Below are 27,087 nucleotides of genomic sequence, written 5' to 3'. Positions count from 1 at the left end.
AAATTAATAGCGCTGATCACCACAGGATAGTCACCCAAATCACTAAGCAACTATACAACTTGACAGAATTGTCCGTCTGTACTCGGCCCAGAACTGGAAAAGCTCCAGGTCAGGACAACGCTGTGCAGGGAAGCTTGACCGGGGAGCGCCTCCACTGTGCCCCTCTAATTATAGTGAAGAGTCCCTCGCATCCATAAGCACCACTGGTTTGATTTTAGAAGTGCCAAACCTCCACAGCTCCCTTGGATTTCTGAGTGACTTCTGAACCTCTGATCATCAGGCCACACACAGAATAGTGCAGTGCTCCAGCCCACAACAGCAAGACAAACTTTAAAGCATTTAACACCTTTCCTCCTTTTCTTTCAAAGAGTCAAACCGGTGGCAGGAAACAACACTGCAGGTATCTGTGATCCAAACACACTCGTGAGTTGGACAAATGTCATATCTGAAAAAAGTGGCAAGGAGTCTTGTGGCACCTTCTAGACTAACAGAAGTATTGGAACATAAGCTTTCGTGGGTGAATTCCCACTTCGTCAGATGCATGTGGTGGAAATTTCCAGAGGCAGGAATAAATATGCAGGCAAGAATCAGTCTATAGATAAGGAGGTCCTATATAAGGAGCCAGGCACTCAGGCAGCGGCACAGTCAGCTGCAGCGGCACAGGAGGCGGCGAACAGAGCGGCTAACGGGAGTTTTAGTGGGAGTTTCCAGGGGGAGGTTGCAGGGGAGACCAAGGCAGAGGAACCGGCAAGGCAGACCAGGGAAGAGGCAGCCCTGCGCCTGTCGGTGGCCTGTGGTGCGGTGTGAGCTGTGGATTGCCAGGCACAGAGTTGCAGCGCTACGATGGAGGCAGAGGCAGCAGGTGCAGACACACTGAGGATGACTGGGTGCGGCAGCTGCGGCATGTACATGGTCCTAGAGGGAGCACCTGAAAGGAGTTTCATCTGCATGAAGTGTCGTCTGATAGAGCTGCTGGAGGAAAAGGTAAGGGGACTGGAGATGCAAGTGGAAACTCTGGCTGAGTTTAGAAGGGGATTTGAGCAGATGATGGAACACAGACATGATGAGGCACAGGGGACAAGCTCAGGCGAGCGGACAAAAGCAGGACCTAAGGACTCTGAGGAGGGACTGCTGGGTGAGGAAAGTGGACGGTGGAAGCATGTCACTAGGAGAACCAGACAGAGGATAAGACGGGCCAGCGATGGACAAATAGAACTCAGGAATAGGTTTGCTGAGTTGGGCAATGAAGATGGAACACAGCAGGCTGCTGAAGGAGTAACGGCAAGGAAGAAGAGGCAAGCAGCTAGTCCTGCAGATGGAGGGGAGCAGTCAGTGGAGGCAACATCAAGTACGAGCCCTAGGAGGATTGTGAGGGCAAATACAAATCGGGAGGAATCAGAGCCAGCTGCTGTGGGGGATAGACCGGAGAATCGCATTGTCACCAGGAAAAGGCAAGTCTACGTGATTGGAGACTCTCTACTGAGAAGAGTAGACAGGCCTGTAACTAGACCTGATCGGGAGAACAGAAGTGTGCTGTCTGCCGGGGGCTAAGATACAGGATGTGGACTTGAGCCTGAATACGATCTTAGCGGGAGCGGGAAAAAATCCGTTGATTATCCTTCATGTGGGAACGAACGACACAGCTAGTTACTCACTGGACTGTATCAAGGAGGACTATGTCAAACTGGGGAAGAGGCTTAAAGACATCGAGGCTCAGGTGATCTTCAGTGGGATTCTGCCGGTTCCTAGAGCGGGGCGACGAAGGAGTGACAAGATTATAGCGATCAACAGATGGCTCAGGGAGTGGTGTTATAAGGAGGGCTTTGGGATGTACGGTCACTGGGACGCATTTACGGATAGACGACTGTTTGCTCAGGATGGACTTCATCTCAGCAAGGAGGGAAATAGAATTCTAGGATGGAGGCTCGCCGACCTCATCAAGAGGGCTTTAAACTAGAAAGTTGGGGGAGATGGTTGGGAAATGTTCGGGAGATCTCCACGCCAGAACATAACCTGGAGAGGGAAGTAAACAAAGTGAGCGGGGATACCCTTGCGGCCCCAAGATTTGATCCAAGGAGGAATAGTGGAGTAGAAACCAGAGTAACGGGTGATGCTGGTAGTAGAAAGTTTGTGCACGACGGGGGAAAGAATGTCACTGACGCCAAACGCCGAAAATTAAAAGGTTTGTACACTAATGTGAGGAGCCTAGGTAACAAGATGGAGGAACTGGAGTTACTCGTGCAGGAAGTGAAGCCGGATATTATAGGGATTACCGAAACCTGGTGGAATAGTACTCATGACTGGAGCACGGGTATTGAAGGCTATGTGCTGTTCAGAAAAGACAGGAAGAAAGGCAAAGGTGGTGGAGTAGCCTTGTACATCAATGATGAAATTAAATGTAGCGAAATAAGATGCGATGGAATGGATAAGACAGAGTCCGTCTGGGCAAAAATCACGCTGGGTAAAAAAGCAACTAGAGCTTCCCCTGAGATAGTGCTTGGGGTGTGCTACAGACCGCCGGGATCGGATTGGGATATGGATAGAGACCTCTTTAATGTCTTTAATGAAGTAAACACAAAGGGGAAATGTGTGATTATGGGGGACTTCAACTTCCCGGATATAGACTGGAGGACGAGTACTTGCACGAATAATAGGGGTCAGATCTTTCTGGATGTGATAGCGGATGGATTTCTTCATCAAGTAGTTGAAGCACCTACAAGAGGGGATGCCATTTTAGACTTGGTGTTGGTGAGCAGTGAGGACCTCGTAGAAGAAATGGTGGTAGGGGACAACCTTGGTTCGAGTGATCATGAGCTGATTCAGTTCAAACTAGACGGAAGGATAAACAAATGTAGATCTGCGATTAGGGTTTTTGACTTCTCAAGGGCTAATTTTAAAGAGTTAAGGAAATTAGTTAGGGAAGTGGACTGGACGGAGGAATTAGTGGATTTAAATGTGGAGGAGGCCTGGAATTACTTTGTCACAGCTGCGGAGACTGTCGGAAGCCTGCATCCCGAGAAAGGGGAAAAGAACCATGGGCAGGAGTTGTAGGCCAAACTGGATGAGCAAGCAACTCAGAGAGGGGATTAGACAAAAGCAGAAAGCTTACAGGGAGTGGAAGGAAGGCAGGATCAGTAAAGAAAGCTACCTTGCTGAGGTCAGAACATGTAGGGATAAAGTGAGGAAGGCTAAAAGCCACATTGAACTGGAACTTGCAAAGGGAATCAAAACCAATAGTAAAAGGTTCTACAGCCACATAAATAAGAAGAAAACAAAGAAAGAAGAAGTGGGGCCGCTATACACTGAGGATGGAATGGAGGTTAAGGATAACCTAGGCATGGCCCAACATCTAAACAAGTACTTTGCCTCAGTTTTTAATAGGACTAGTGAGGAACCTTGCGGTGATGGAGGGATGATAAACGGGAATGTGGATATGGAAGTGGATATTACTGCAACTGAGGTAGAGGCCGTACTTGAACAGCTCGATGGGACGAAGTCGGAGGGCCCGGACAATCTCCACCCGAGGATATTAAAGGAACTGGCGCGTGAAATTGCGAGCCCGTTAGCGAGAATTTTTAAGCGATCGATAAACTCGGGGGTTGTGCCGTATGACTGGAGGATTGCTAATGTAGTTCCTATTTTTAAGAAAGGGAATAAGAGTGATCCGGGTAATTATAGGCCTGTTAGCTTGACGTCTGTAGTATGTAAGGTCTTGGAAAAAATTTTAAGGGAGAAAGTACTTAAGGACATTGAGGTCAATGGTAATTGTGACGAATTGCAACACAGATTTACTAAAGGTAGATCGTGCCAAACCAATCTGATCTCCTTCTTTGAGAAGGTGACGGATTACTTAGATAAAGGAAATGCGGTAGATATAATTTACCTAGATTTCAGTAAGGCGTTCGACACGGTTCCGCACGCGGAGCTGTTAGTTAAATTGGAAAAGATGGGAGTGAATATGAAAGTTGTAAGGTGGATAAGGAACTGGTTAAAGGGGAGACTCCAGAGGGTCGTATTGAAAGGTGAACTGTCGGACTGGAAGGAGGTCACCAGTGGAGTCCCTCAAGGATCAGTTTTGGGACCGATCTTATTTAACCTTTTTATTACTGACCTTGGCACAAAGAGCGGGAATGTGCTAATAAAGTTTGCGGATGACACGAAGCTGGGGGGTATTGCTAACACGGAGAAGGACAGGGATGCTATTCAGGAAGATCTGAACCACCTTGTAAACTGGAGTAATAGAAATAGGATAAAATACAATAGTGAAAAGTGCAAGGTCATGCATTTAGGAATTAATAATAAGAATTTTGGATATACGTTGGGGGCGCATCAGTTGGAAGCGACGGAGGAAGAGAAGGACCTTGGGGTACTGGTTGATAGCAGGATGACTATGAGTCGCCAATGTGATACGGCTGTTAAAAAAGCAAATGCGATTTTGGGATGCATCAGGCGGGGTATTTCCTGCAAGGATAAGGATGTGTTAGTACCGTTGTATACGGCGTTGGTGAGACCCCATCTGGAATACTGTGTGCAGTTCTGGTGTCCCATGTTCAAGAAGGATGAATTCAAACTGGAACAGGTTCAGAGACGGGCTACGAGGATGATCCGAGGAATGGAAAAACTGCCTTATGAAAGGAGACTCAAAGAGCTTGGCTTGTTTAGCCTGGCCAAAAGAAGGCTGAGGGGGGATATGCTCGCCCTATATAAATATATCAAGGGGGTTAACGTTAGGGAGGGAGAGGAATTATTTAAGTTTAGTACTAATGTAGCCACGAGGACGAATGGGTATAAACTGGATATTAGGAAGTTTAGACTTGAAATTAGACGAAGGTTTCTGACCATTAGGGGAGTGAAGTTCTGGAATAGCCTTCCGAGGAAAGTAGTAGGGGCAAAAGACTTTCCTGGCTTTAAGACAAAGCTTGATAAGTATATGGAGGGGATGTTATGATAGGATCGTTAATTTGGGCAATTGATCTTGAATTACCACCAGACAGGTCTGCTCAGTGGTCTGCGGGGAGATGTTGCATGCGATGGGTACTGAGTTGCTGCGGAGAATTCCTTCTTGGGTGCTGGCTGGTGACTCTTGCCCACATGCTCAGGGTTTAGCTGATCGCCATATTTGGGGTCGGGAAGGAATTTTCCTCCAGGGCGGATTGGCAGGTGCCCTGGAGGTTTTTCGCCTTCCCCTGCAGCGTGGGGCACGGGTCGCTTGCTGGTGGTGTCTCTGCAGCTTGAGGTCTTCAAACCATTTTTGAGGATTTCAATAACTCGGTCCTGGGATAGGGGTTGTTATAAAATTGGATGGGTGGGGTTCTGTGGCCTGCCTTGTGCAGGAGGTCAGACTAGATGATCAGATTGGTCCCTTCTGACCTATGAGTCTATGAGGTTAGTTCAATCAGGGAGGATGAGGCCCTCTTCTATCTGAAAAGGCTTTTTCCCCCTCTAGCTTTTTAGGGGTATTTTGTTACTGTTGCTATTAAGGAAACAAATATTTCTGTGTGGTCCTCTGTCATAAACAGATAGTTAAGGGTTAATGTCTCTTTTACCTGTAAAGGGTTAACAAACAGGGAACCAAACACCCCACGAGGGGACCAATCAGGAGACAAGATACTTTCAAATCTCGGTGGAGGGAAGCCTTTGTATGTGTTTTTTGGGTTTTGCTTTGTTCTCTCTGGGCTCTGAGAGTGACCACACGTACCTACAGGCTCTCTAATCTTCTATTCCAATTTTGTGAGTACAAAGGTAGAAAGGCGGTATAGTCTTTTTATTTGTTTTCCTTTATTTGCAAATGTGTAGTTTGCTGGAAGTATTTTCAATTGTATTTTGCTGGGGGGGAGGCTTCTTTCTAGTTTCTATAAGCTGACAGACCCTGTAACTTTTTACCATCTAAATTGCAGAGATAAACTTTTACCTTTTGTCTTTCTTTTTATTAAAAGCTTTGCTTTAAGACCTGTCTGATTTTTTTCTCCTAGTTAAGGCTCAAAGGTACTGAGTCTGTGCACACCAGGGAATTGGTGGGGAGAAGGGAAAGAGAGCAGGGGGGAGAAGGGAAAAGTGAATTTCCTCTTTGTTTTAAATTCACGGAGTTTGAATCTGGATTGCCTTTGGGTGAAGGGAAAAGAGGAGGGGGGAAGGTATCATTCCTCTCTGTGTGGTGATTCAAGGAGTTTGAATCACAGTGATCTCCTAGTGTACCCAGGGCGGAAAGGAGCTGGGAGGAAGAAAGGAGGGGGAAGGGGGAAGGGAAATGGTTTGTTCCCCTTTTTTGTGTTCCATATTACCTGTCCCACCTTGAGTGAACGATGTAGCCTTGCTGTTTAATTGGTTTAGGGATGCTACATGCAGTGTTGAGATTGGTGGTTAGTTTTAAGCTGCTAATGGGAAGAGGATTGAGCTGCAATGGTTTTAAACATATTGTCTGTGGTCGCTTGAGAAGAGGGAAGTTGAGCTTCATCTGGAATGGCTGGTGGCAGAATCAGAAACTACAAGTGTGTGTCATCCTGTCTTACAGGAGTAGGACAATGCATTGCATGTCCTCATAAGCAGTCACAGTGAGTAGGGTAAGACATCCTGGGCCAAACCTGCAGCAAGTACGGGGAGACCAAATTGACAGAAAACTTCAAAAAGTTTGCTCTGTCTTATGTGGGACCAGGGTTTGGGATTCTCTGTCCAAACTGGATTCAGAGCATTTGATGTGGCTAGATGTCTGAAAGTAGAGAAACATTGTTAACTAGCCTTTCCACTGAAACCGTTCTATAAGCTTGAGCCAAAGCTCTTTAAAGCAACTCAGCAGTTGTCCACTTTAATTCCACTCAGCAATTGTTTTGGTCTTAAATGTAAACCAAGATTCTCCATTACTACCATGTCAGTAATTTCAATGAATAAGTGGTACTGTTTTTCAGAGGCTGCTGCTGTGCATTAGGCCTGTGAGCTACACATACTCGGAAAGTAGTTTTTCCCTTCAGAACATTGCAGGCAGAGATTTTCCCAAATGACTTGTTTAGTTCCCTGCTGACTGTTCACTGCAGCAGGGAGTTATTAACTAATTGAAACAGAACCATAGTCTCCTGTGTGATTTGCTTGCAGGCATATCTCTGATCACAGGCTCATTTCCTGTCCGTGCACACATGCACCAGTTTTCTCTGCATGCATCTCACACAAGATGTGATGTGCTGCTGCTATGTTTTCTCTACTCTCTGTTGCTGCAGGATCAATTGGAAAAGGAAGGTGTGGGAGGTGAGAGCAAAGGTGATGATCTTCAGAATGCTAAACAAAAACAAGTTGTAAGGTTGAAACAGCTACTGAATTTAGGGTGTGTAGACATTTGAGTGTTCCTTTTAAAATAGTTAATTCTCTCTCTCATTTAAATGTAAACATTCAGACACCGTCATAGATTCATTCTGAAAGGATGCTGTGTTATAAATAGCACAATTATTTTAACGTGTTCTGTTTTATTAAACCTGCATTTGCTGATTCTTCTTATTCTGCTGATTTATAATAGCAATCAGGAAAGTGAAGCCCTGCTCAGAATTCCATAAATGCATATAGCCTTTTAGTGCATTAATGAAATACAAAGTGCACCTCCCAAGTTCCTTATCACTCAGATACAAAATACAGAACAAATGACTGGAAGGGCACAAATGTTAGGAGGATTTTCACATGCCAAAATGGGATCTCTTAGCTAATTGGGGAACAGTAGATACTAAGGAAGTTCTGAATGCACAGAGAATATTTTCACAAGATCTTACAAAGGGATAGAGAGACTGCTGATATACCAGCATTTGCAGCTGTGATGAAGTCTCTGGCATACTGGTAAAAATGGAAAATACAACATCTTGGAGGAGAGAACTTGAATTCATGTGTTTTGGGTGTTCAGCCAGTCTGCAAACAAATCTCAGTTTCACTAATTCCAAAACAAATTAGTAGATGTTGGATGAATATCTCTTTGCTTTTGCTGCCGATTCAGTGTCCATATGTCTGAGTAGCACTTTTCTGTAGAAAGCTCATTGAAATCAATGTAATGTAATAAGAAGTATATAGCAGGTACTCAGAATTCAGAAGTGTTGGATCCCTGTGGATTGGTTTGTAGGGGTTCATGAAATTTCATTCCATCAAATTGCTGCAGTGTCTTTCATTAGAATTCCTGCAAAGGGCAGATGGTTTGATGCTCTTTTCAGCGAACTGCACTCTCTCAGGAAAACAACTGCCTGAATCCTGCCACTGCAAATTAGGAGATTTGTTTCACTTCATAGCCACATTGCAGGCTGCTAGTGGCAGTAAGTGTGGAAGGAGTAGGGGGTGCAGATACACACTGTGAAAGCTCCCGCATGCCCAGGAGGCTCAGGGCTGGCACCTGAAAAGAATCTGACCAATCTAGGAGGTACTGAGGACAGGTCAGGCAGGAGATGTGCAGTTTCAGTTCCTCTCCCAGGCAGCCTCCCTGTAACAACCCAGAAAAGGGGGGAAATGGGGAAGGAAAGGTAGAGGTACAGATTTAGGCCTGGGCTACACTAGCGGGAGGGGTTCAAACTAAGATACGCAACTTCAGCTATGCTATTCGCGTAGCTGAAGTCGAAGTATTTTAGTTCGACTTACCTGGCCATCCTCACGGCGGTGAGTCGACTGGTGCGGCTCCCCTGTCGACTCCGCTTAATCCTCCTGCAGAGGTGGAGTACGGGCGTTGATCAGCGGATCGATATATCACGTCCAGACGAGACACGATAAATCGACCCCGGATGCATCGAACGCTGCCCGCTGATCCGGCGGGTAGTATAGATGTACCTCTAGTCGATAGAGTGTATGGGTTTAGAACTTCCTTCATTGACAAAACTATGTAATAACAGAAGCAAGTCAGTTGCTTGTTTGCTCACAGTGCAAGAAGAGCTCCTAGAAATCTTTTTTTAAAAACCTGCTTTTCATCATTTCTTCCCTAAGGCCTTTGTCACAGGTTGACAACCTTAAAATGAATTGCTGCCTTGCAGGATTCCTTACTATGCAAGTTGCTGCAGTGTGGTCTTTGTTTCAGTGCAGTATTTTCTGGCTGATTCTTGATTTTAAATGGGCCTGCATTTTTTTTTCCTTTCTCCTTTTACTTTCTATATATGTTCGTTGTAGCTCACCTACTACTCATGCTGTGTCACAGGCCAGCTTAAATATATCACACCCCCACCCCACCCCCCCCAAAGTCCCCAACCACTCACCTCTCCAATGCAGGCAGGCACTCAATCTCTGCACTACTCTGTTCAGGTTCTTAAATGGCTCTTAACATTGTAGTATCAGAGCACCTGTCAAAAGTGCATTAAAGCAATGTGACTAATTTCTGTAATGTCTGGTTCGTTCATCTCTGATTCGCTCCACAAGGTGAAATGGGGGGACGTTGTTTTGCTTAAGTAAGGTAAACTATTATCTGTACACTGCTGTGTGTTTCTATTAGCTAAAGCAAGGGCAATGAAATGCACCTTGCATTTGGGAGCTGAAAGTGGTGAGATTTGTGATAGTCCTTAGGCCCCTGCCTGACCCCTTCCTCAAAAAAAAACAAAAACAAAAAAAGGCCCACCGCCCTAGAAACTTAAGAATATGCATGAGTCTGTACAGCAAAGCATTTTTAAGACTTTTCTTAACAAAGATTCTTCCCACCCTCTCATTCTAACCTAACCAGTATATCCTTGACAATACATTGGCATAAGCAGCTACCATTCAGTTTCTCCCTGACTTGTTTCGGCAAAAGCCTTCTGTTGCTGAAGATGGATTTTAAATTTCTTAAACTAACAAGTTAAACGGCTCTTCCTGTGGTTATAAAATGCTGCCACTTTCAGGCCAACACTGGAACTGTGGTCTGGTTAAGAGGCAATTACAGAAAATCTCAGCATAGTCTCAGAGGAATTCAAAAGGTTTCACACACTGTAGTGTGAGAAGTTGGTGTCAAATGGTCTTTAAGGTGCATCATCCCTCAACTCTATTAAAGTGCAGATCTAGACTGGACAGGGTCTCTAGAGAAATGCTATTCTTTGACAATTCTCAGTGATTATGTATCAAAGTGTTCAGTTTACAATTAAAAATATGCTTGTTTCCTAACTGTGAGCCTTGCAAACCCCAGGCTAGGCTCAGAAAGTCAAGCTGGGTACTTCTCAGCAGTTCTGCTGGCCAAATCATGCCTTCACGCCTGTTTTAGTGACCACTGTCTACAAGTTAAGCACCTGTGCAACCTCATTACAGTGAGATTCTGCCATAAGTGACACCTGTACAACCCCTGTAGTGCTCAGTAGATTTGTACATGTGTTACTGATTAGCTTTCTAATTGAAATTTAGTAAACAGATTTGTTAATGATGGACAAGATGAACTAGAATCCAGTTCTCTCACACTTTGTTGTGTTGGCTCCTATGCATTTATTTTAGGCACTGTAATAGGGATATGTTACTCAGTATACACAAGGCGTAGATCTGTTGAGTAAAGTGATATTTTACAGTGACCTTCAGCGAACTGTACTTTGATATTACTGCAGGGTTAGAATTCAAGCTCTTCTGTATTTTACAGCTGTGTAAGAGAAACTGAGAAAGTGCCATTGTAGGAGGTCGAGTGTACATTTGGTATGGTGGATACACTATTACAACTACAGGGACTTACATCATTTGTCCAATGGGGTAAAAGCACACAGAGCGTTAATTTGTTTGTATGTTTCCTATATACACAAATTATGGAATATTTTCTTTGGCTAACACAGTAAACAAAAAATTCTCTGGTTTAAAATCAGAATTACCTTGTGTGGGGAGCCCTACCAAACAACCTTGAGAGTTGAATAACCACTGCCCAATGACCACATTCGGACAGGTGGAGCTTGGATCAGTACTTTGTCTTGTTTTCAGCCATAACTTATGGATTTCCCTTGTGGCTTCAGAAGTTAGAAACTGCATATCATGATGCCTCTAGCATAAACAGCAGACACTTGTCATGAAGAACTGGGGTTTGTTGATTAAACCAATAAATTAAGGTTATCAGTGGTGCCATAAATTGGACACCATGGATTTCCAGTTAAGGACCTAGAACGGGGTGCCAATGGGGGGGGCAAGGGGGAGCAGGGGAAGGCGGGAGCCCCTCCCTGAGTTTCATACAGGAGGTATGCAAGCTCCCAGGTGGAGCTCTTAACTACAGCACAGTATTAGTGTGAAATGTAAGTTCTGTAGAGGAGATGTGCCCCTGGGGCAGGGAGTTATTTTGTTTACAAACAGAGGCAGGGTGATTAAGATAAGAAAGAGCTGGTGATTAAATTAAGGGTATGGAAGTTTAGCCTGTAAAAGAGGAATCCCTCAGTGGCGGGGAGAAAAGGTTGAGGGGTTGTTTCAGAGAGAACAGGGGATTCAGAAAAAATACAGCAAAGGACTGAGCCTAGGTTACATTCAGAAAAGCGAGAGATTTGAGGGCGTAGGTGAAAAGAAGGGATCAAACCTAGGCAAGGGCTACCCATGTATAGAGAAGTTCCCAGTCTACCTGTGGTACTTATGTAGTCTCATCACCTGAGGCTCACAAATCTAACCTATTTCTCCTTCCAGCCCTTCGGTGAGGTAGAGCAGGTAGTTGAGGGGATAACAGCATTGAAGGGGGTTCCAAAGAGGATGGAGCTCAGCTGTTCTCCATGGTGGCAGATGGCAGAACAAGAAGCAGTGGTCTCAAGTTGCAGTGGGGGAGGTCTAAGTTGGATATTAGGAAATACTATTTCACTAGGAGGGTGGTGAAGCGCTGGAATGAATTACCTAGGGAGGTGGTGGAATCTCCATCCATGGAGGTTTTTAAGGCCTGGCTTGACAAAACCCTGGCTGGGATGGGACTAGATGACCTCCTGAGGTCTTTTCCAACTCTAATCTTCTGTGATTGTACAGATGGGGCACTAAGGCACACACAGACTAAAGGCTAGATTTTCAAAGGTATTTAGGCACCTAGTGAGATTTTCAAATGGACTTGGAAGGTTTGGTGTTCTGGAAACCCCATTAGATATCTAGCTACATCTTTGGGTGCCTAAAAACCTTTGAAATTCTGTCCTTAAAGCACTGGCCTTGGGTGAGACAGGAAATCCATGGGTGTAAAATCCAGGTGTCTCAGGGCTAGCTCCCTATCCAGCAGACCAGCCTCTCTCTCTGCTGCATGCTGCAAAGAAGAGGACACTGACAGATGGGAGCAAAACCAAGGCAGCCCGTTCTCTGAGACTCCAGCAAATGGTCCCAGGATGGATGTCACGGTTGACAGCATGAAAAGCAGCACAGAGGTTAATAAGGATGGAGAATGAGAGTCAGATGAGAAGAGGCCAATTAACTTCCAAGGGGTTGCAGGTTCTGCCCCATGCTGGGTTGTACAAAAATGGCTGCAGTGCAATTTTACATTTTAACTGAAAACCATTTTGTTCAGTCATTTTTTGTTCTGAGTTTGAGAAAAAGGAGGAATGAAAGTGTCATATAAGTATCAGATGTGATAATGCCTCAAATTCTTAGGGTTTCAACTGTATTCAGGCAAATTCCAGAATGAAGAACAAAAACTGTATCCACAGCGTCCTTATAAAGTCAATGATTATTGTCATTATTCACTGGGCACCATCTGTTTGCTCAGCATTGTTCAGAATATGCCAGAAAATCCAGTCCCTGAGCCAATGCATATAAGATGTGTAACTCTGGATAAGATGGCTCAGATATTTAAGTATATCATAGAATATCAGGGTTGGAAGGGACCTCAGGAGGTCATCTAGTCCAACCCCCTGCTCAAAGCAGGACCAATCCCCAACTCAGTCCCTAAATCCTTAAATGACCCCCTCAAGGCTTGAACTCACAACCCTGGGTTTAGCAGGCCAATGCTCCAAACCGCTGAGCTATCCCTCCCCCCCTCGAGTGTGTAGTTATTGACCGCACATGTTATCACATGTTCACTGTGATATTTATATCTGTGAGTGGAGGTACTGATGGCAATAGAAGTTTTACTTGGTTAAAGACTAGAAGATTTGACCCTCCAACTTTCTTTCTAAAGGAAGAGCTGTCCAGAGCTCCTCTGCCTGTTTCTTTTTCTTTCCTGCCTGCAGTGGTCCTGATATAGCTCAGAAGTCTGTTTTTTTTCTTAACTTTAAAATATGGAATTTTCTTGGTGTTTGGTTTTAAATATCCTCCTGTGAGAACTGCAACTCAATCACTGTAGTGTTGTGCTTAAGAACCTTCTGGAAAGTAACTAGCCTTTAAACAGAAGTAAAAGCAGTGTTGCCAAGTCTCATGATTTTTTGTCATGAGTCTCATGATGATTGTTTTCCTTAAAGCCCCAGATCCTGGAGTTGAGTGGATATGTGATGAATTCAGCCTTCATTCTTAAAGAAAAATGAAGTTTCTAGTCCTTGTGGCTGTGCAGAAAGCTTCAAAATGTGATCCAAGTACACCCTAAAGGCTCAAAAAGCAGAAGGCAAATTAAAAGAACCCCAAAACAGTTATTTGTACATAATATCATGATTTTAAAGCCAAATCTCATGATTTTTGCTGAGTCTGATTCATGATTTTTGAACATTTGGGATTGGCAGTACTGTAAAAGTGACTTGAAAGTGTCAGTTTCACTCCAGTTTAAGATTAGTTTCTAGTCTGTTTGTAGTGAGGTAACACACCTCAAGAGTCCCAGGCAGGTGCAGTATAAACTCATAGGGCGTTGCCCTAGTAGAACGTTTCCAAAGTTAAATGATCTAGTCCAAGTTTGAAGAACTGCAAAAAAGTGATAAAAGTAATCTAGATTTTTCTATAATTGTTTCAATTGTTGTATTCAAGAGTTAGTAACAAAGAATATACATTAACATTTTAAACCTAACCAGTGTTCCTTAAGTGACCTGACATAAGATGTGAGAATATGTTAGTATTACAGCTGAGTGGGTCTAATTTATTAAATCCTCTTTTTTTTACATAGGAATTAAATATAGTGCTCCTATTAGCTAATTTCTAAGTTATCTGCAAAAAAAACCCTAGAGTTTTCAGGTGACTAAGTAGCCCTTGGAATCACGGTTAAAGTTGCACACACACACACCAGCCACCAAATTCTGAAATGGCGCCCCTGACCTAGGAACTATGTACCAGTACCAGTAGAGGGGAAATGGGAGAAGTGTAAATCAAATAAAATAGATGTGTAAATAAAGTTTAGTAACTGAAAGAACCTAAGTAGGGTGAAGTTAATGGAATTCACAATAAAGCTCAAAATGTCAGTGCAATTAAAAAAAATACAGTTGATCAGTTTGGACTGAAAAAGGGACATTTACAGCAAATGGAGACTATTTTAGCGGATTTCATGGTAGGAGGTAGGCAGGCCCACAGTCAAAAGTTTTAACAAGGGATTTAATTTTACACATTCACTACAGTGTCTTTACCAGATGGCATACCTAATCTCTAGCCTTGGGTGGGTTGTCTAATATGCCTTTGAGTATTTGTGCACTGTATGAATTCAGGGTTCCAGCACCTTGCGTCTAGAAATTAAAGATGCCCTTGGCAGCAAAGAACCTAAATGCAATCCTGAAGCTGCTCCAAACAGCTCTTGATACTTTATGCTGAAAAATACCCATGCTCCCTCTATAAGTCACTGCAGTGGATAATTGTATAGTCTCATTGGTAGCATGATAGCTTTGTGTGTGTAATAAACATATGTTAAAAGAACATTATTAAGTTTGCAAAGGACTCAAACGTTAAGAAATGCTAGAACTATGCAGTCTCTAATTACATGACCACATACTATTTTTTCCACAGGACCCTGCTGCATTCAGTGCACAGAATGAATGTAATGAGCACCTATTCACTATCTTGTTTTGTCCTCATTGTTCGATGTGTAGCGCTGGGTCTTATTTATTGAATGCTATTCAAACGCTGTTCTGAAGACACAGTTATTCATTTCCTTGTGGGTTTTTCAGTGGCAGTCATCACAATAGTATCTGAGTGCTTCAAAACCATGGCTTTATCTTCACAACACCCCTGTGTGGTAAGTTGATGATATTGCCAATGGAGAGAGAGTGCTTAAGGTCAGAAGTTTCCAGTAATTTTGGGTGCCCAACTTGAGGCACCTAGCACTTGATTTTTAAGAGTACTTTCCATTCAATAGCACTTTATATGTTCAAAGCACAGCTCCCACTTCATTTGCAGCTGTGGGTATGTCTACACTACAGGATTATTACTATTTTACATAAACCGGTTTTGTAAAACAGATTGTATAAAGTCAAGTGCACGTGGCCACACTAAGCACATTAATTCGATGGTGTGCGTCCATGTACCGAGGCTAGCGTCGATTTCTGGAGCATTGCACTGTGGGTAGCTATTCCATAATTCCCACAGTCTCCCCCGCCCATTGGAATTCTGGGTTGAGATCCCAATGCATGATAGTGGAAAAACAGTGTCGCGCGTAATTCTGGGTAAATGTCGTGACTCAATCCTTCCTCCGTGAAAGCAACGGCAGACAATCATTTCGCGCCCTTCTTCCCCTGGATTGCCCTGGCAGATGTCATAGCATGGCAACCATGGAGCCCGTTTTGCCTTGTCACTGTCACCGTATGTGTACTGGATGCTGCTGACAGAGGCGGTACTGCGGTGCTACACAGCAGCATTCATTTGCCTTTGCAAGGTAGCAGAGATGGTAACCATCCCTATTGCACTGTCTGCAATTGTAAATTGGCGATGAGATGATGGTTATCAGTCATTTTACATTGTTTGCAACTGGAAATTGGCGATGGCGGTTATCAATCATTTTGTACCGTTTGCAATTGGAAATTGGCGATGGCGGTTATCAATCATTTTGTACCGTCTGCTGCTGTCATGGGTGCTCCTGACTGGTCTCGCTGAGATCGGCCAGGGGCGCGTGGACAAAAATGGGAATGACTCCCCGGGTCATTCCCTTCTTTATGTTTTGTCTAAAAATAGAGTCAGTCCTGCCTAGAATATGGGGCAAGTCTACTAGAGAGCCAGAGAGCACAGCCGCTCCGAGTCAGAGCCGCAGAGATCCCACAGAAATGATGAGTGCATGCCATTCTAGGGAGTGCCCCTGCAACAACCCCACCAGTTGCTTCCCTCCTCCCACACCCCTCCTGGGCTGCCGTGGCAGTGTCCCCCCATTTGTGTGATGAAGTAATAAAGAATGCAGGAATAAAAAACACTGACTTTTTAGTGAGATAAAAAGAGGGGGAGGCAGCCTCCAGCTGCTATGATAGTCCAGGCAGGACAGTAAAGGATGAGGGGGAGAGGAGCGCAGCCTCCCACTGCTATGATAGTCCAGGGAGTGCAGATCTTTTCTTTAGACACGAAATGGTGGGGGGCTGATGGAGCTCAGGCTCCAGCTGCTATGATGAGGACAGTTACCAAGTATTTTGTACCGTCTGCCAGGAATGACAGGGAGTCATTCCCATTTTTACCCAAGCGCCCCCGGCCGACCTCACCAAGGCCAGCCAGGAGCACTCACGGGATGATGATGGTTTTCCACCATTTTGTACCATCTGCCATCAGGAAAGGAAGGGGAGGGGATGCTGCTGTTCAGCGCCGCAGCACCATGTCTACCAGCAGCATGCAGTAGACATATGGTGGCACTGAAAAATGGCAAGAAACTATTTTTTTCCCTTTTCTTTCACGGGGAGTGGCGGGGTAAATTGACAAGCTATATCCTGAACCACCCCAGACAATGTTTTTGACCCTACAGGCACTGGGAGCTCAGGCAAGAATGCGAATGCTTTTCGGAGACTGCGGGGACTGTGGGATAGCTGGAGTCCTCAGTCCCCCCTCCCTCCCTCCATGAGCGTCCATTTGATTCTTTGGCTTTCCGTCATGCTTGTCATGCAGCACTGTGTTGAGTCCCTGCTGTGCCCTCCGTCTATCATAGCCTGGAGATTTTTTCAAATGCTTTGGCATTTCGTCTTCTGTAACGGAGCTCTGATAGAACAGATTTGTCTCCCCATACAGCGATCAGATCCAGTATTTCCCATACGGTCCACGCTGGAGCTCTTTTTGGATTTGGGACTGCATGGCCACCCGTGCTGATCAGAGCTCCACACTGGGCAAACAGGAAATGAAATTCAAAAGTTCGCAAGGCTTTTCCTGTTTACCTGGCCAGTGCATCCGAGTTCAGATTGCTTTCCAGAGCGGTCACAATGGTGCACTGTGGGATACCACCCGGAGGCCAATACCGTTGATTTGCGGCCACACTAACTCTAATCTGACATGGTAATACCAATTTCAGCGCTGCTCCTCTCGTCGTGGAGGAGTACAGAAACCGGTTTAAAGGGCCTGTGTGTGGACGGGTGCAGGGTTAAATCGGTTTAACGCTGCTAAATTCGGTTTAAATGCGTAGTGTAGACCAGGCCTGAGATTGCTCATCACCTCTATAAATCAGATTCTGGCAATCAAGTTGAGCACCTAGAAAATGACAAACACACAACTACTGACCACTTATGAATCGTTTGGTTTCAGTGACTTGCCCAGCATCACATAGGAACATAGGCAGAGGTGAAGGCTGGAATTCAGTACTCTATGGCAGCATTTAATTTCCGTAACAATGAGACCCTCCTTTCTTTCCCTGCAGTATGTGACTCTGGTTGTTATTTTGGATGCTAGTGAGGTCTCCCTCTTTTATGTACTGAGTCTTCCTGCAGTTTTTTCTAATAAAGAGAATTTTTAAATAAAAACAAATAATGTTTAATTAGCAAATTACCTAGTTATCCTGGGTCTGCCATGTATTTAATTTTTTATATATATTAACTTTAGGTTTTAACTTATCTTTATATTGTTTACTGAGTTGCCATCTTAAAAAGGGCTGGCTATAAGCCGATTCCCCGGAATCGGGCCCTGCGCTTTTGTATTTATTTTTTTTACTCACCCGGCGGTGGGTGGGGGTCCACTCTGAGGCTTTGGCGGCGGGGAGTCTTTCTGTGCTGCAGAAGACCTGGAGCAGATCCCCCACTGCCGAAGTGCCACCAAAGCCGCGGACCGCTGTCTGATATTCAGATCGGGCCCCACCGTTCATAAAACCGGCCCTGATCTTAAATATATAGAACATTCTTCCATGCATCTCTTTTCCTAACTATGGATATTGCACATTCTGCGCTTATGTGAGAGAGATGTAGTGTGGACAAGACCATCCCCAGTGACGATTTAATGTTTGTCCATATTTCTTTTTATCCTACATTTCTAATATGCGAATTGTTACTGTTTTATTTAAAAAAAAATCAATTTAACAAAAGTTTAACCTCATAAAACTAAATCCTGCACTATCAAAGTAGTATAAAAAAAGTTTTCCTCCTTTAAATCTAACAGAAGGAACTTTGTTGAATGCATTCTATACTCTTGCAAGTCCAATTTATATGGATAACTGATTTCCCCACTCCTTGTGTCCTGGTGCAGAGAGAAGAAACTGAAAGGGAGAGTGCAAGAGTTAGTGAGTGCCTTAGAGAGACTCACGAAGAGCAGCGAAATCAGACATCAGCAGTCTGCAGAGTTTGTTAATGACCTGAAAAGGGCAAACAGGTAAAAGATCTTCTAGTGAATGGATGCACACATTGACTTCTGCATTCTAGTAGTGCACTGTAATCCTCTTCTTTCCCTAATGAGTAGTTCCTACATCCTCAGCTGCTTGCAGTAGAGTCTTGAAGAATACAAGATTAGAGTTGGGGAAAGAGACTAATCCTTGTCACTGAGTGCTCCATAACCGGTGGGCGGGGGGGGGGGGGGGGCGGGCGATTCTATTGTGGTTAAAAATAGCATCCATTATAAAACAGTTCTCAGTTTAATGTTTGTGAATAATTGCTGTTTTCATTCACCTCCTCCCTGGCCGGGCTCATGCATCTCTTCTTATCCTTTCAGATTCTCTTATTATCAAGTTTCCTTCCATAGTCCCACTCAGTACTTTAAAGTGTAGCACTGACAGTGATACAGACTGTGCTCCCATCAATAGGCTTTGATGGACTGAGGGGTTACAATTGTTGTTGGTCAACCATTCACCATGTAATTTGTCACTCATGAGCCATACTTTGTGTGTTAGAGAAAGTCTTGGCCATTGAGGTGGTGGTTAAGACTTGATCTTCAACCAGCACCCGTTTGGTGTCTCCTACTGAGTGAAAGGGGAGGTTGAAGAGAGGGCATTTGGCAACTAAATGTAATACATTGTTGGACTTCAAAGGGACACTCTCATGCTCTATCTAGGTACTTGTATGGCCCTCATCATTATAATACCTGATCACCTCACACTCATCAGTGCATTACCTTACAGGGAAATATTATTTATCCTCATTTTATAGGTGCAGAACTGAAGCACAGAGATTAAATGAATTGCCCAGGTTCATGCCTGTGGTAGGATTTGAACAGTGGTTTCATAAGTCCCTGTCCCGTTCCCTATCCACCAGACCTTCCTCCCTGCTCCAGAACTCACCTTCCTTCTCATAAATAATGTGGCATTAAACATATAGTATACTTTCATTCCTTTTTGTACTTCATTCACTGTGGAGAGACTAGACATGTCAGTGTCAGTGTCAACTTCTAGTTCTTCGAGTGATTGCTCATATCCATTCCAGTTAGGTGTGTGCGCCGTGCGTGCACATTCGTCGGAAAACTTTTACCCTAGCAACTCAGTGGGCCGGCAGGTCGCCCCCTAGAGTGGCGCCGTCATGGTGCTCGATATATACCCCTGCCGGCCCACCCGCTCCTCAGTTCCTTCTTACCGCCCGTGTCGGTCGTTGGAACAGTGGAGCGCGGCTTAGCTGACCTCCACTTCCCTAGCTACTCGTAGTTCTCGTATATAGTTATGCAGTTATAATCCTTTTATATATATATTTGTATAGTTATACGTTTTTTCTTTGCTAACATAGTTAGTTTAGTAATAGTTAGCGGGGTTCAGGAAGTAGCCCCTTCCCTGCACCCGGTGCCGGAGCCCATGCACGGCTTACCGGGTTTTAAAATGGGCTCGGCCTGCCAGAAGCCAATGCAGAAGGGAGATCCACACAACTCCTGTTTGAAGTGCCTCAGGGAATCACACTTGACAGCTAAGTGCCCCATTTGCAAGGCTTTTAAGCCGAGAACAAAAAGGAGCGGGACTTTCACTTACCCCTCCACCTTTGGCACCGAGCGATGATCAAGCGGCTGGCAGAAGCGCCTCCTCGGCACCGGACCCCGCCGGTACTGCCAAGGCCTTTCGGCACCGGCCGTCGCCGGCACCGAAGTCGACTCGGCACCGCTCCCTTCCTCCGAGATCGAGAGAGCCTACAATTCCTGCTGGTGCCTGACGGCTCCCCGGCACGCGCCGTGGTTGAGCCCCCTGCTCCTGCTGCTTCCATGCCACCTGCATCGCAGCCAGAGAGCTCGTCTAAGTCGGATTGCCCGGCACCGACACCTGCAGAGGCACCGATGACATCGGCACCGTCGATTCCAGTCCCCCAGGGCCATTGAATCCAGTGCCTGACAGCTCCCCGGCACGCGCCGTGGTAGAGCTTACTGCTCCCGCTGCTTCTGTGCCAACGGCACCACAGCCGGAGAGCTCGTCTAAGTTGGATCGCCCGGCACCGACACCTGCTGAGGCACCGACGACGTCGGCACTGTCGATCCCGGTCCCACAAGGGCTGTCGAATCCGGTGCCTGATGGCTCCCCGGCACGCATCGTGGTTGAGCTTACTGCTCCTGCTGCTTCCGTGCCAACTGCACCGCAGCCAGAGAGCTCGTCTAAGTCGGATCGCCCGGCACCGAAACCTGCTGAGGCACCGACGACGTTGGTACCGTCGATCCCGGTCCCACAAGGGCTGTCGAATCCGGTGCCTGACAGCTCCCCAGTATGCACTGTGGTTAAGCCTGCTGTTCCCTCCACGCCGGAGACATTACCAACGGCGAGGGATCTCATTGCCATGACAGAGTCGATGCTGCCTGACCCCGGCACCGCCGGTGCGGGTAATACAGTCTCTTGCCAAGCCTCCCTTCATATGACCGTCCTCTGTCGGCACAGCAGAGCGGCACCGTTCATGATCACGGTCCCGCAGACGCTCCAGGTCCCGTTGGCACACCCAACACCACTTGCAGTCCCGGTGCTGTTTTCCTCATCGGTACTGGTCGCACTCACCGCACCGGTCAGTATCCCGTTCGCCGACCCGCTACTATCGGCACCGTTCCGACTCCCGGCACCGCGACAGGTACCGTGACTCCCGTAACCTCTCCCCGAGCCTCGAGATCTCGGTCGACCTCCCGGCACCGTTCTGCTTGCAGGTCTGGATCTCGTTCCAGGTACCGGTACGCCTCCCGGTGCTGGTCCCCGGTGCTGAGTTGGGCAAGGTCCGATGGAGTCAGAGACTCTGCCCATGCCTTTTTTTTTAGTACCTCCATGGCCATCCAGACACGCATCCGTGTCATCCCACATGAGCAGATCTTATGCTCAGGACCACGATTCTGATACGCACCCCGACAACCTGAGGTGGAGGAGGTCCCAGAGGTAGAGGACCCGGTATGGTGCCCTCTAAGGGGTACGACTACTCGTCTGTCCGCTCTTCTCTCTGCTCACTAGTCTTTCAGTCTGTTAAGGAGAGGTATTGGCATGGCCAGCGGGCACCAGCCCCGAAACCGAAGGAGGCTTGGCGAATGAACCTACTTGGCCGCCAGGTGTACTCTGCAGAGGCCCTGCAGCTCTGGGTAGCAAAGCAACAAGCCTTGCTTAGCTGCTATAATTATAGCACCTGGGTGAAGGTAATTTAGTTTATGGAGTTTCTCCCTCAAAACTCCCGCCAAGAGTTTGCTGCCGTCTTGGAGGACGGGGGAAAAAGGTACCCAGAGCGTCCCTCCAGGCCTCGTTGGACGCAGCAGACTCAGCAGCCAGGACTCTGGCCTTTGGTGTCGCCATGAGGTGCATCTCATGGCTTCAGGTTTCAAACCTCCGCCGGAGCTGCAGTATGCCATTCAGGACTTACCCTTTGTTGGTAAAGGCCTCTTCGCGGCAAAGACAGCCCCAGGCTGCAAAGCCTGATGGACAATAGGGTCCTAATGCGCTCTCTCAGCATGCATATGCCAGAGACCAAACGCAGGCCTTTCTGTCCCCAGACGCCATACTCTGTGCCTAGCCAGAGACAGGACTTTGGCAAACGGCGAGGCCACGGTGGTCGCAGACAAACGTCAGGACCCCTAAAGAGCCAAGGTCAAGGTCCCTCGCAATTACCACTGGGACCAAAGACGAACCTTCCAAGGTGCGCCTGAGGGCGGTGTACCAGTCACAGGCCGGGATCCCAATCCCGCTTTCTCCTGGCATGGCCCCAGTTAATTTCAGATCGCTGGGTCCTGCGCACGGTGGAGCATGGGTACCACCTCTAATTTGTTCCAACCCTGTCCCCCTTCAGGGACCCCTCTCACGAGCAATTCCTCGTACAAGAGGTGCAGACGCCGACGGACGAAAGGGGCAAGGGAGTTTACTCCTGTTATGTCCTAGTCCCCCACTCGAACGGAGGTCTCAGACCTTCCTAGTCCTGCGCGGACTCAACCAGTTTAGGATAAGGTTGAAGTTCCGCATGGTATCCCTGGGAACCATTATCCCCATCCTTGCCTCCTGGGGACTGCTATGCCGCCCTCTATATGAAGGACGCGTACTTTCACAACGCCATCTTCCCTCCGCACAGGAGATACCTCCGCTTTCTAGCCAACCGTCAGTACTTCTGGTTTACGGTCCTGTTTGGCCTTTCTGCAGCCCCACAGGTATTGACCAAGTATATGGCCATAGTCGCCGCCTACCTTCGCTGATGTCGGATATGCGTTTTTCCATATCTGGACGATTCGCTTATCCGAGGAGACTCCGAGACACAAACCACTCAGCACGTGGGCATCGTCACGGTCTTATTCACAGGTCTAGGCCTGATGATTACTATAGAGCAATCCACTCTGGTTCCCACGCAGAGGTTGGACTTCCTAGGGGCTATCCTGGTCTCCGACCTAGCCGGAGCCTGCTTATCACAGCTGCGGTTTTAGGCGATGGCAACAATCATCTGAGGTCTGCAGACTTTCCCAACGACCTCGGCTCGCACTTGTCTCAGTCTCCTGGGTCCATGGCTGCCCGCAAGTTTGTAACCAAACACGCCAAGCTCCGCCTCCGTCCTCTCCAAGTCCGGCTCACCTCGGCATACCGCCCGGACAGGGAGCCAATGGTCATGGTAGTCACCATTCCCTCGAGCACCTTAGGCTCCCTAGAGTGGTGGCTAACTCCCTCCCTGGTGTGGGCAGGGATGCGGTTCCATCCGCCCCAGCCCTCACTGCCCCTGACGACGGACGCATCATCTCTCTGCTCGAGTGCTCATGGTCACCTCCGAGCTTAAGGCCTTTGGTCTTCTCGGGAGCTGGCATTCCACATCAATGCCCCAAAAATGAGAGTAGTCCGCCTGGCGTGCCAGGGGTTCCAGCGGCAGCTGCGAGGCCGTGGTATCTCGGTGTTTACAGCCAACACAACGGCCATATGCTTCATAAATAACCAGGGAGGGACATGGTCCTCCCCCCTTTTGTCAGGAGGCCATCCATTTCTGGGACTTTTGCATGGCCCACTCGATGGAGCTGGTGACGTCCTTTCTCCCAGGCGTTCGGAACGCCTTGGCGCTTTGACTCAGCAGGTCTTTCCTGTCTTACGAGTGGTCACTCTGCCCCATGTGAGGCGTTCTGCTTTCCAGAAGTGGAGATTTTTCCTCACATAGACCTGTTCGCTCATTGCTGTTCTGCGAGAGCAGAAAATGCCAGATGTTCTGCTCCTTCCAAGGTCTATCCTCGGGATCGATCTTGGACGCATTCCTGATGCCGTGGAAAGGCCAACTCCTTTATGCCTTCCCACTGTTCCCACTGGTTCATTAGGTCCTACTCAAACTCCGCAGGGGCAGAGCGCGCATCATCATGATCACTCCAGCGTGGTCCAGGCGGCGCTGATATACCACGTTGCTCGGCCTGTCAATAACCAACCCAATTACCCTGCCACCCGACCCAGACCTCATCACTCAGGGCCACGACAGGCTTCGTCACCCGGACCTGCAGCCTCTTCACCTCACGGTGTGGCTGCTGCGTAACTGAGCTGGGGTGGCACGAAGCCTTCCACCTGGTCAACGTACCTGGCCGAGTGGAAGCATTTCTTCTACAGGTGCAATATGCTCGATCTTGCTTCTACTGAGGTCTCGATCCCCTCTATTTGGCCTGCCTCTGGCCTTCAGCAGCAGGACCTGGCGGTATCATCGCTGAGGGTACACTTGGCAGCCATCTCTACCTTCCAGCCAGGCTAAGGTGGACGTTCCGTGTTCTCACACTGTATGGTTTCGAGGTCCCTCAAGGGCTTGGAGCGCTTGCACCCTCGGGTGCGCCGCCCAGCCCCAACCTGGGACCTCAACCTAGTTTTAACCAGACTTATGTCTCCCCCATTCGAGCCGTTCACGACTGGCCCTCTGCTATACCTGTCTTGGACGACAACTTTCCTCGTAGCTGTTACATCGGCCAGACGAGTCTCCGAGCTCAGAGCTCTTACGGTGGTTCCGCCGTACACTAGGTTTCACAAAGACAAGGTGCAGTTATGACCACACCCGGCTTTCCTCCCTAAGGTGGTTTCGGCCTTTCATGTTACCCACAGCTCAACGCAATGGGCGCAACAATTGCACTCCCTGGACATCTGTAGAGTGCTCGCATTTATATTGCGCTGACAGAACCATTTCGTAAGGTGCCCCATCTCTGTCACGGTAGCAGACCAAAGGGAAGGCTTGCTTGTTTTCCTCTCAGAGGATCTCATCTTGGGTGATGGCGTACATCCGCACTTGTTATGATTTGGCTTATATTTCCCCAAGCCACATCACCGTGCATTCTACCAGGGCTCAGGCTTCATCTGCCGCCTTGCTGGCTCGTGTTCCTACCCACGAGATCTGTCGCGCAGCTCCATTGGTCCTCGGTCCATACCTTTGCTTCGCAGTATGCCCTGGTTCAACAGTCAAGAGATGCTGTAGCCTCTGGCTCAGCAGTTTTCATTCTGCCACATTTCACTCCGACCCCACCGCCTACGTAAGGCTTGGGATTCACCTAACTGGAATGGATATGAGCAATCACTCGAAGAAGAAAAGACGGTTACTCACCTTTGTAACTGTTGTTCTTCGAGATGTGTTGCTCATATCCATTCCACACCCGCCCTCCTTCCCCACTGTCGGAGTAGCCGGCAAGAAGGAACTGAGGAGCGGGTGGGCCGGCAGGGGTATATATCGAGCACCATGACGGTGCCACTCTAGGGGGCGACCTGCCGGCCCACTGAGTTGCTAGGGTAAAAGTTTTCCGACGAATGTGCACGCGTGGCGCACACACCTAACTGGAATGGATATGAGCAACACATCTCGAAGAACAACAGTTCCAAAGGTGAGTAACCGTCTTTTCTGAGGCACTAACATACCTTTGTTGATTCCCCACACTTTTGGGAAAGGCTTGGCAGGGGACAAAAACAGTAAAAAACCTCATCCATTGAACTATTTGTGATTATTATTATTTAATTAAAACATTAATGTTCCATACATCTTTTTCTTTTATTTACAATATCTAAATTTTGATCATAAACCTACCTGACAGTGTCCCCTTAACAAAACACTTTGTGATACACACCGAGGGTCCAGGCCTAGGTGATATGCTGAGCAGCCTCTACTCATACTCACACCAAGGAGATGCGGGTGCTCAGCACCTCAAACAATTGGGCCCGCAATCCTCAGACATCATATCATAACCTGGAACTGCATAGCGCACTAGTGCAGCAAGCACATAGTGATGCATCACGATTAGATACGTTGCTTTAATGCCACAGGCATTAATAAAACACCAACAGTTATTCTGACGTAGATATTTTCATTCACTAATTAGACCCTGTTCTCCCTGATTTGTCATTTGTGCCTCTCGGGCTTCCATTTGATATTTTTTTATTTCCTGGGAGGAACATTAGTTCTCCTATGGCTGAGAGTTTTTATAAACAAGGTCTTGGCTTGTGAGAGAATCATTTTGTAAACCTTGAAAAAACATGTTCAAAGTTTTATATTAAATTTACAGGGTGGAATCCCTTTGTCAAATTTTCAAAAGTGGCCACTGGTTTTCAGTGTCTGTTACTAGGTGCTTAACTTGAGCTAGCTTTGTTGAATGATCTTGTATTGCTGTCTGTTTCTAACAGTAACCTTGTGGCAGCTTATGAAAAAGCAAAGAAGAAGCATCAAAACAAACTGAAGAAACTGGAGTCTCAAATGATGGCCATGGTTGAGAGACATGAGACTCAAGTGAGGATGCTCAAACAAAGAATAGCATTGCTGGAGGAGGAGAACTCAAGACCTCACACCAATGAAACTTCGCTTTAAAATAAATGATGACAATTAGTGCCATTAAAAACCAGTTTTTTTTTCCTTTACTGATTTTAGGTAGTGAACACTATTAAGGATTTGAAACATAACAGGCATAGATCAGTCTTGTGGCTTTGTCAAGTCAAGCCAGGAGGAATGGGGAGACTATTTTGGCAAAGGATTGTTTATTGATCACTGCTTGAAACGGACAGTGTCTGAAGGTAAAGTTTCTGGTCATACCAAGGTTACATTCACAGTATATGTGATTGTCTATATGCACACACATGCAGGATTATCGCCCATCCTCAAATCCTAGTGGGTGGCAGTCCCTCCACACTTTTTTCATTTTAATCTTGATGCATTCCCTTGCTTTTAATTTACTACTAAAACAATGCCAAAATAGCACTTATTCAGATGCTTTTGTATGTTTGTTTGGACACAGACTAAGCCAGTTTGATAATCTCCCAGCCCCCATGTTCTCTTTGTCCTGAAATCTTGCAGTAAGATTTGCTGTTACATCTATTGTATGTACATGTTTGGTGAGGGGAGGTGTGCAAGATGACAGCCTGGTTTGACCTCTGCACCAAACTTGCAGTTCTCGACACACAATCCAGCAGATGTAGGATAACTCCTGCTAATTCAGAGGCATTTTACCCAGGCAGCATTCCTGAACACAGCAACTAGAAAGCTCTTGCTGCAAGTCTACAATGCTGTTTTATTTCTTATGCCCTTACAGGCTGTATGTGGCCACATGCTTTCTGTTTACAGTGCAGGGGTCAAGATTGGG

General features: G+C 46.7%; 1 protein-coding gene across 4 annotated transcripts in view; it reads left to right on the top strand.

Annotated features, from left to right (window-relative positions):
* Nucleotides 1-26,629, top strand: part of MCC (MCC regulator of WNT signaling pathway) — a 341,462-nt gene extending 314,833 nt beyond the window's left edge. For all 4 annotated transcript variants that reach the window (XM_050945632.1, XM_050945631.1, XM_050945634.1 and 1 more), the window contains 2 exons: nt 18,370-18,492; nt 26,138-26,629. In XM_050945632.1, the coding sequence (XP_050801589.1) occupies nt 18,370-18,492; nt 26,138-26,318 (304 nt within the window). In that variant the 3' untranslated portion in view covers nt 26,319-26,629. The remainder of the gene's footprint in view (nt 1-18,369; nt 18,493-26,137) is intronic.
* Nucleotides 26,630-27,087: the final 458 nt, after the last annotated feature.

This window comes from Gopherus flavomarginatus, chromosome 3, assembly GCF_025201925.1.
Source record: "Gopherus flavomarginatus isolate rGopFla2 chromosome 3, rGopFla2.mat.asm, whole genome shotgun sequence".
In the NCBI taxonomy this organism is placed as follows: Eukaryota; Metazoa; Chordata; order Testudines; family Testudinidae; genus Gopherus; species Gopherus flavomarginatus.
Note: the sequence above shows the minus strand (reverse complement) of the source record. Positions and strands in the feature narration are given on the sequence as shown.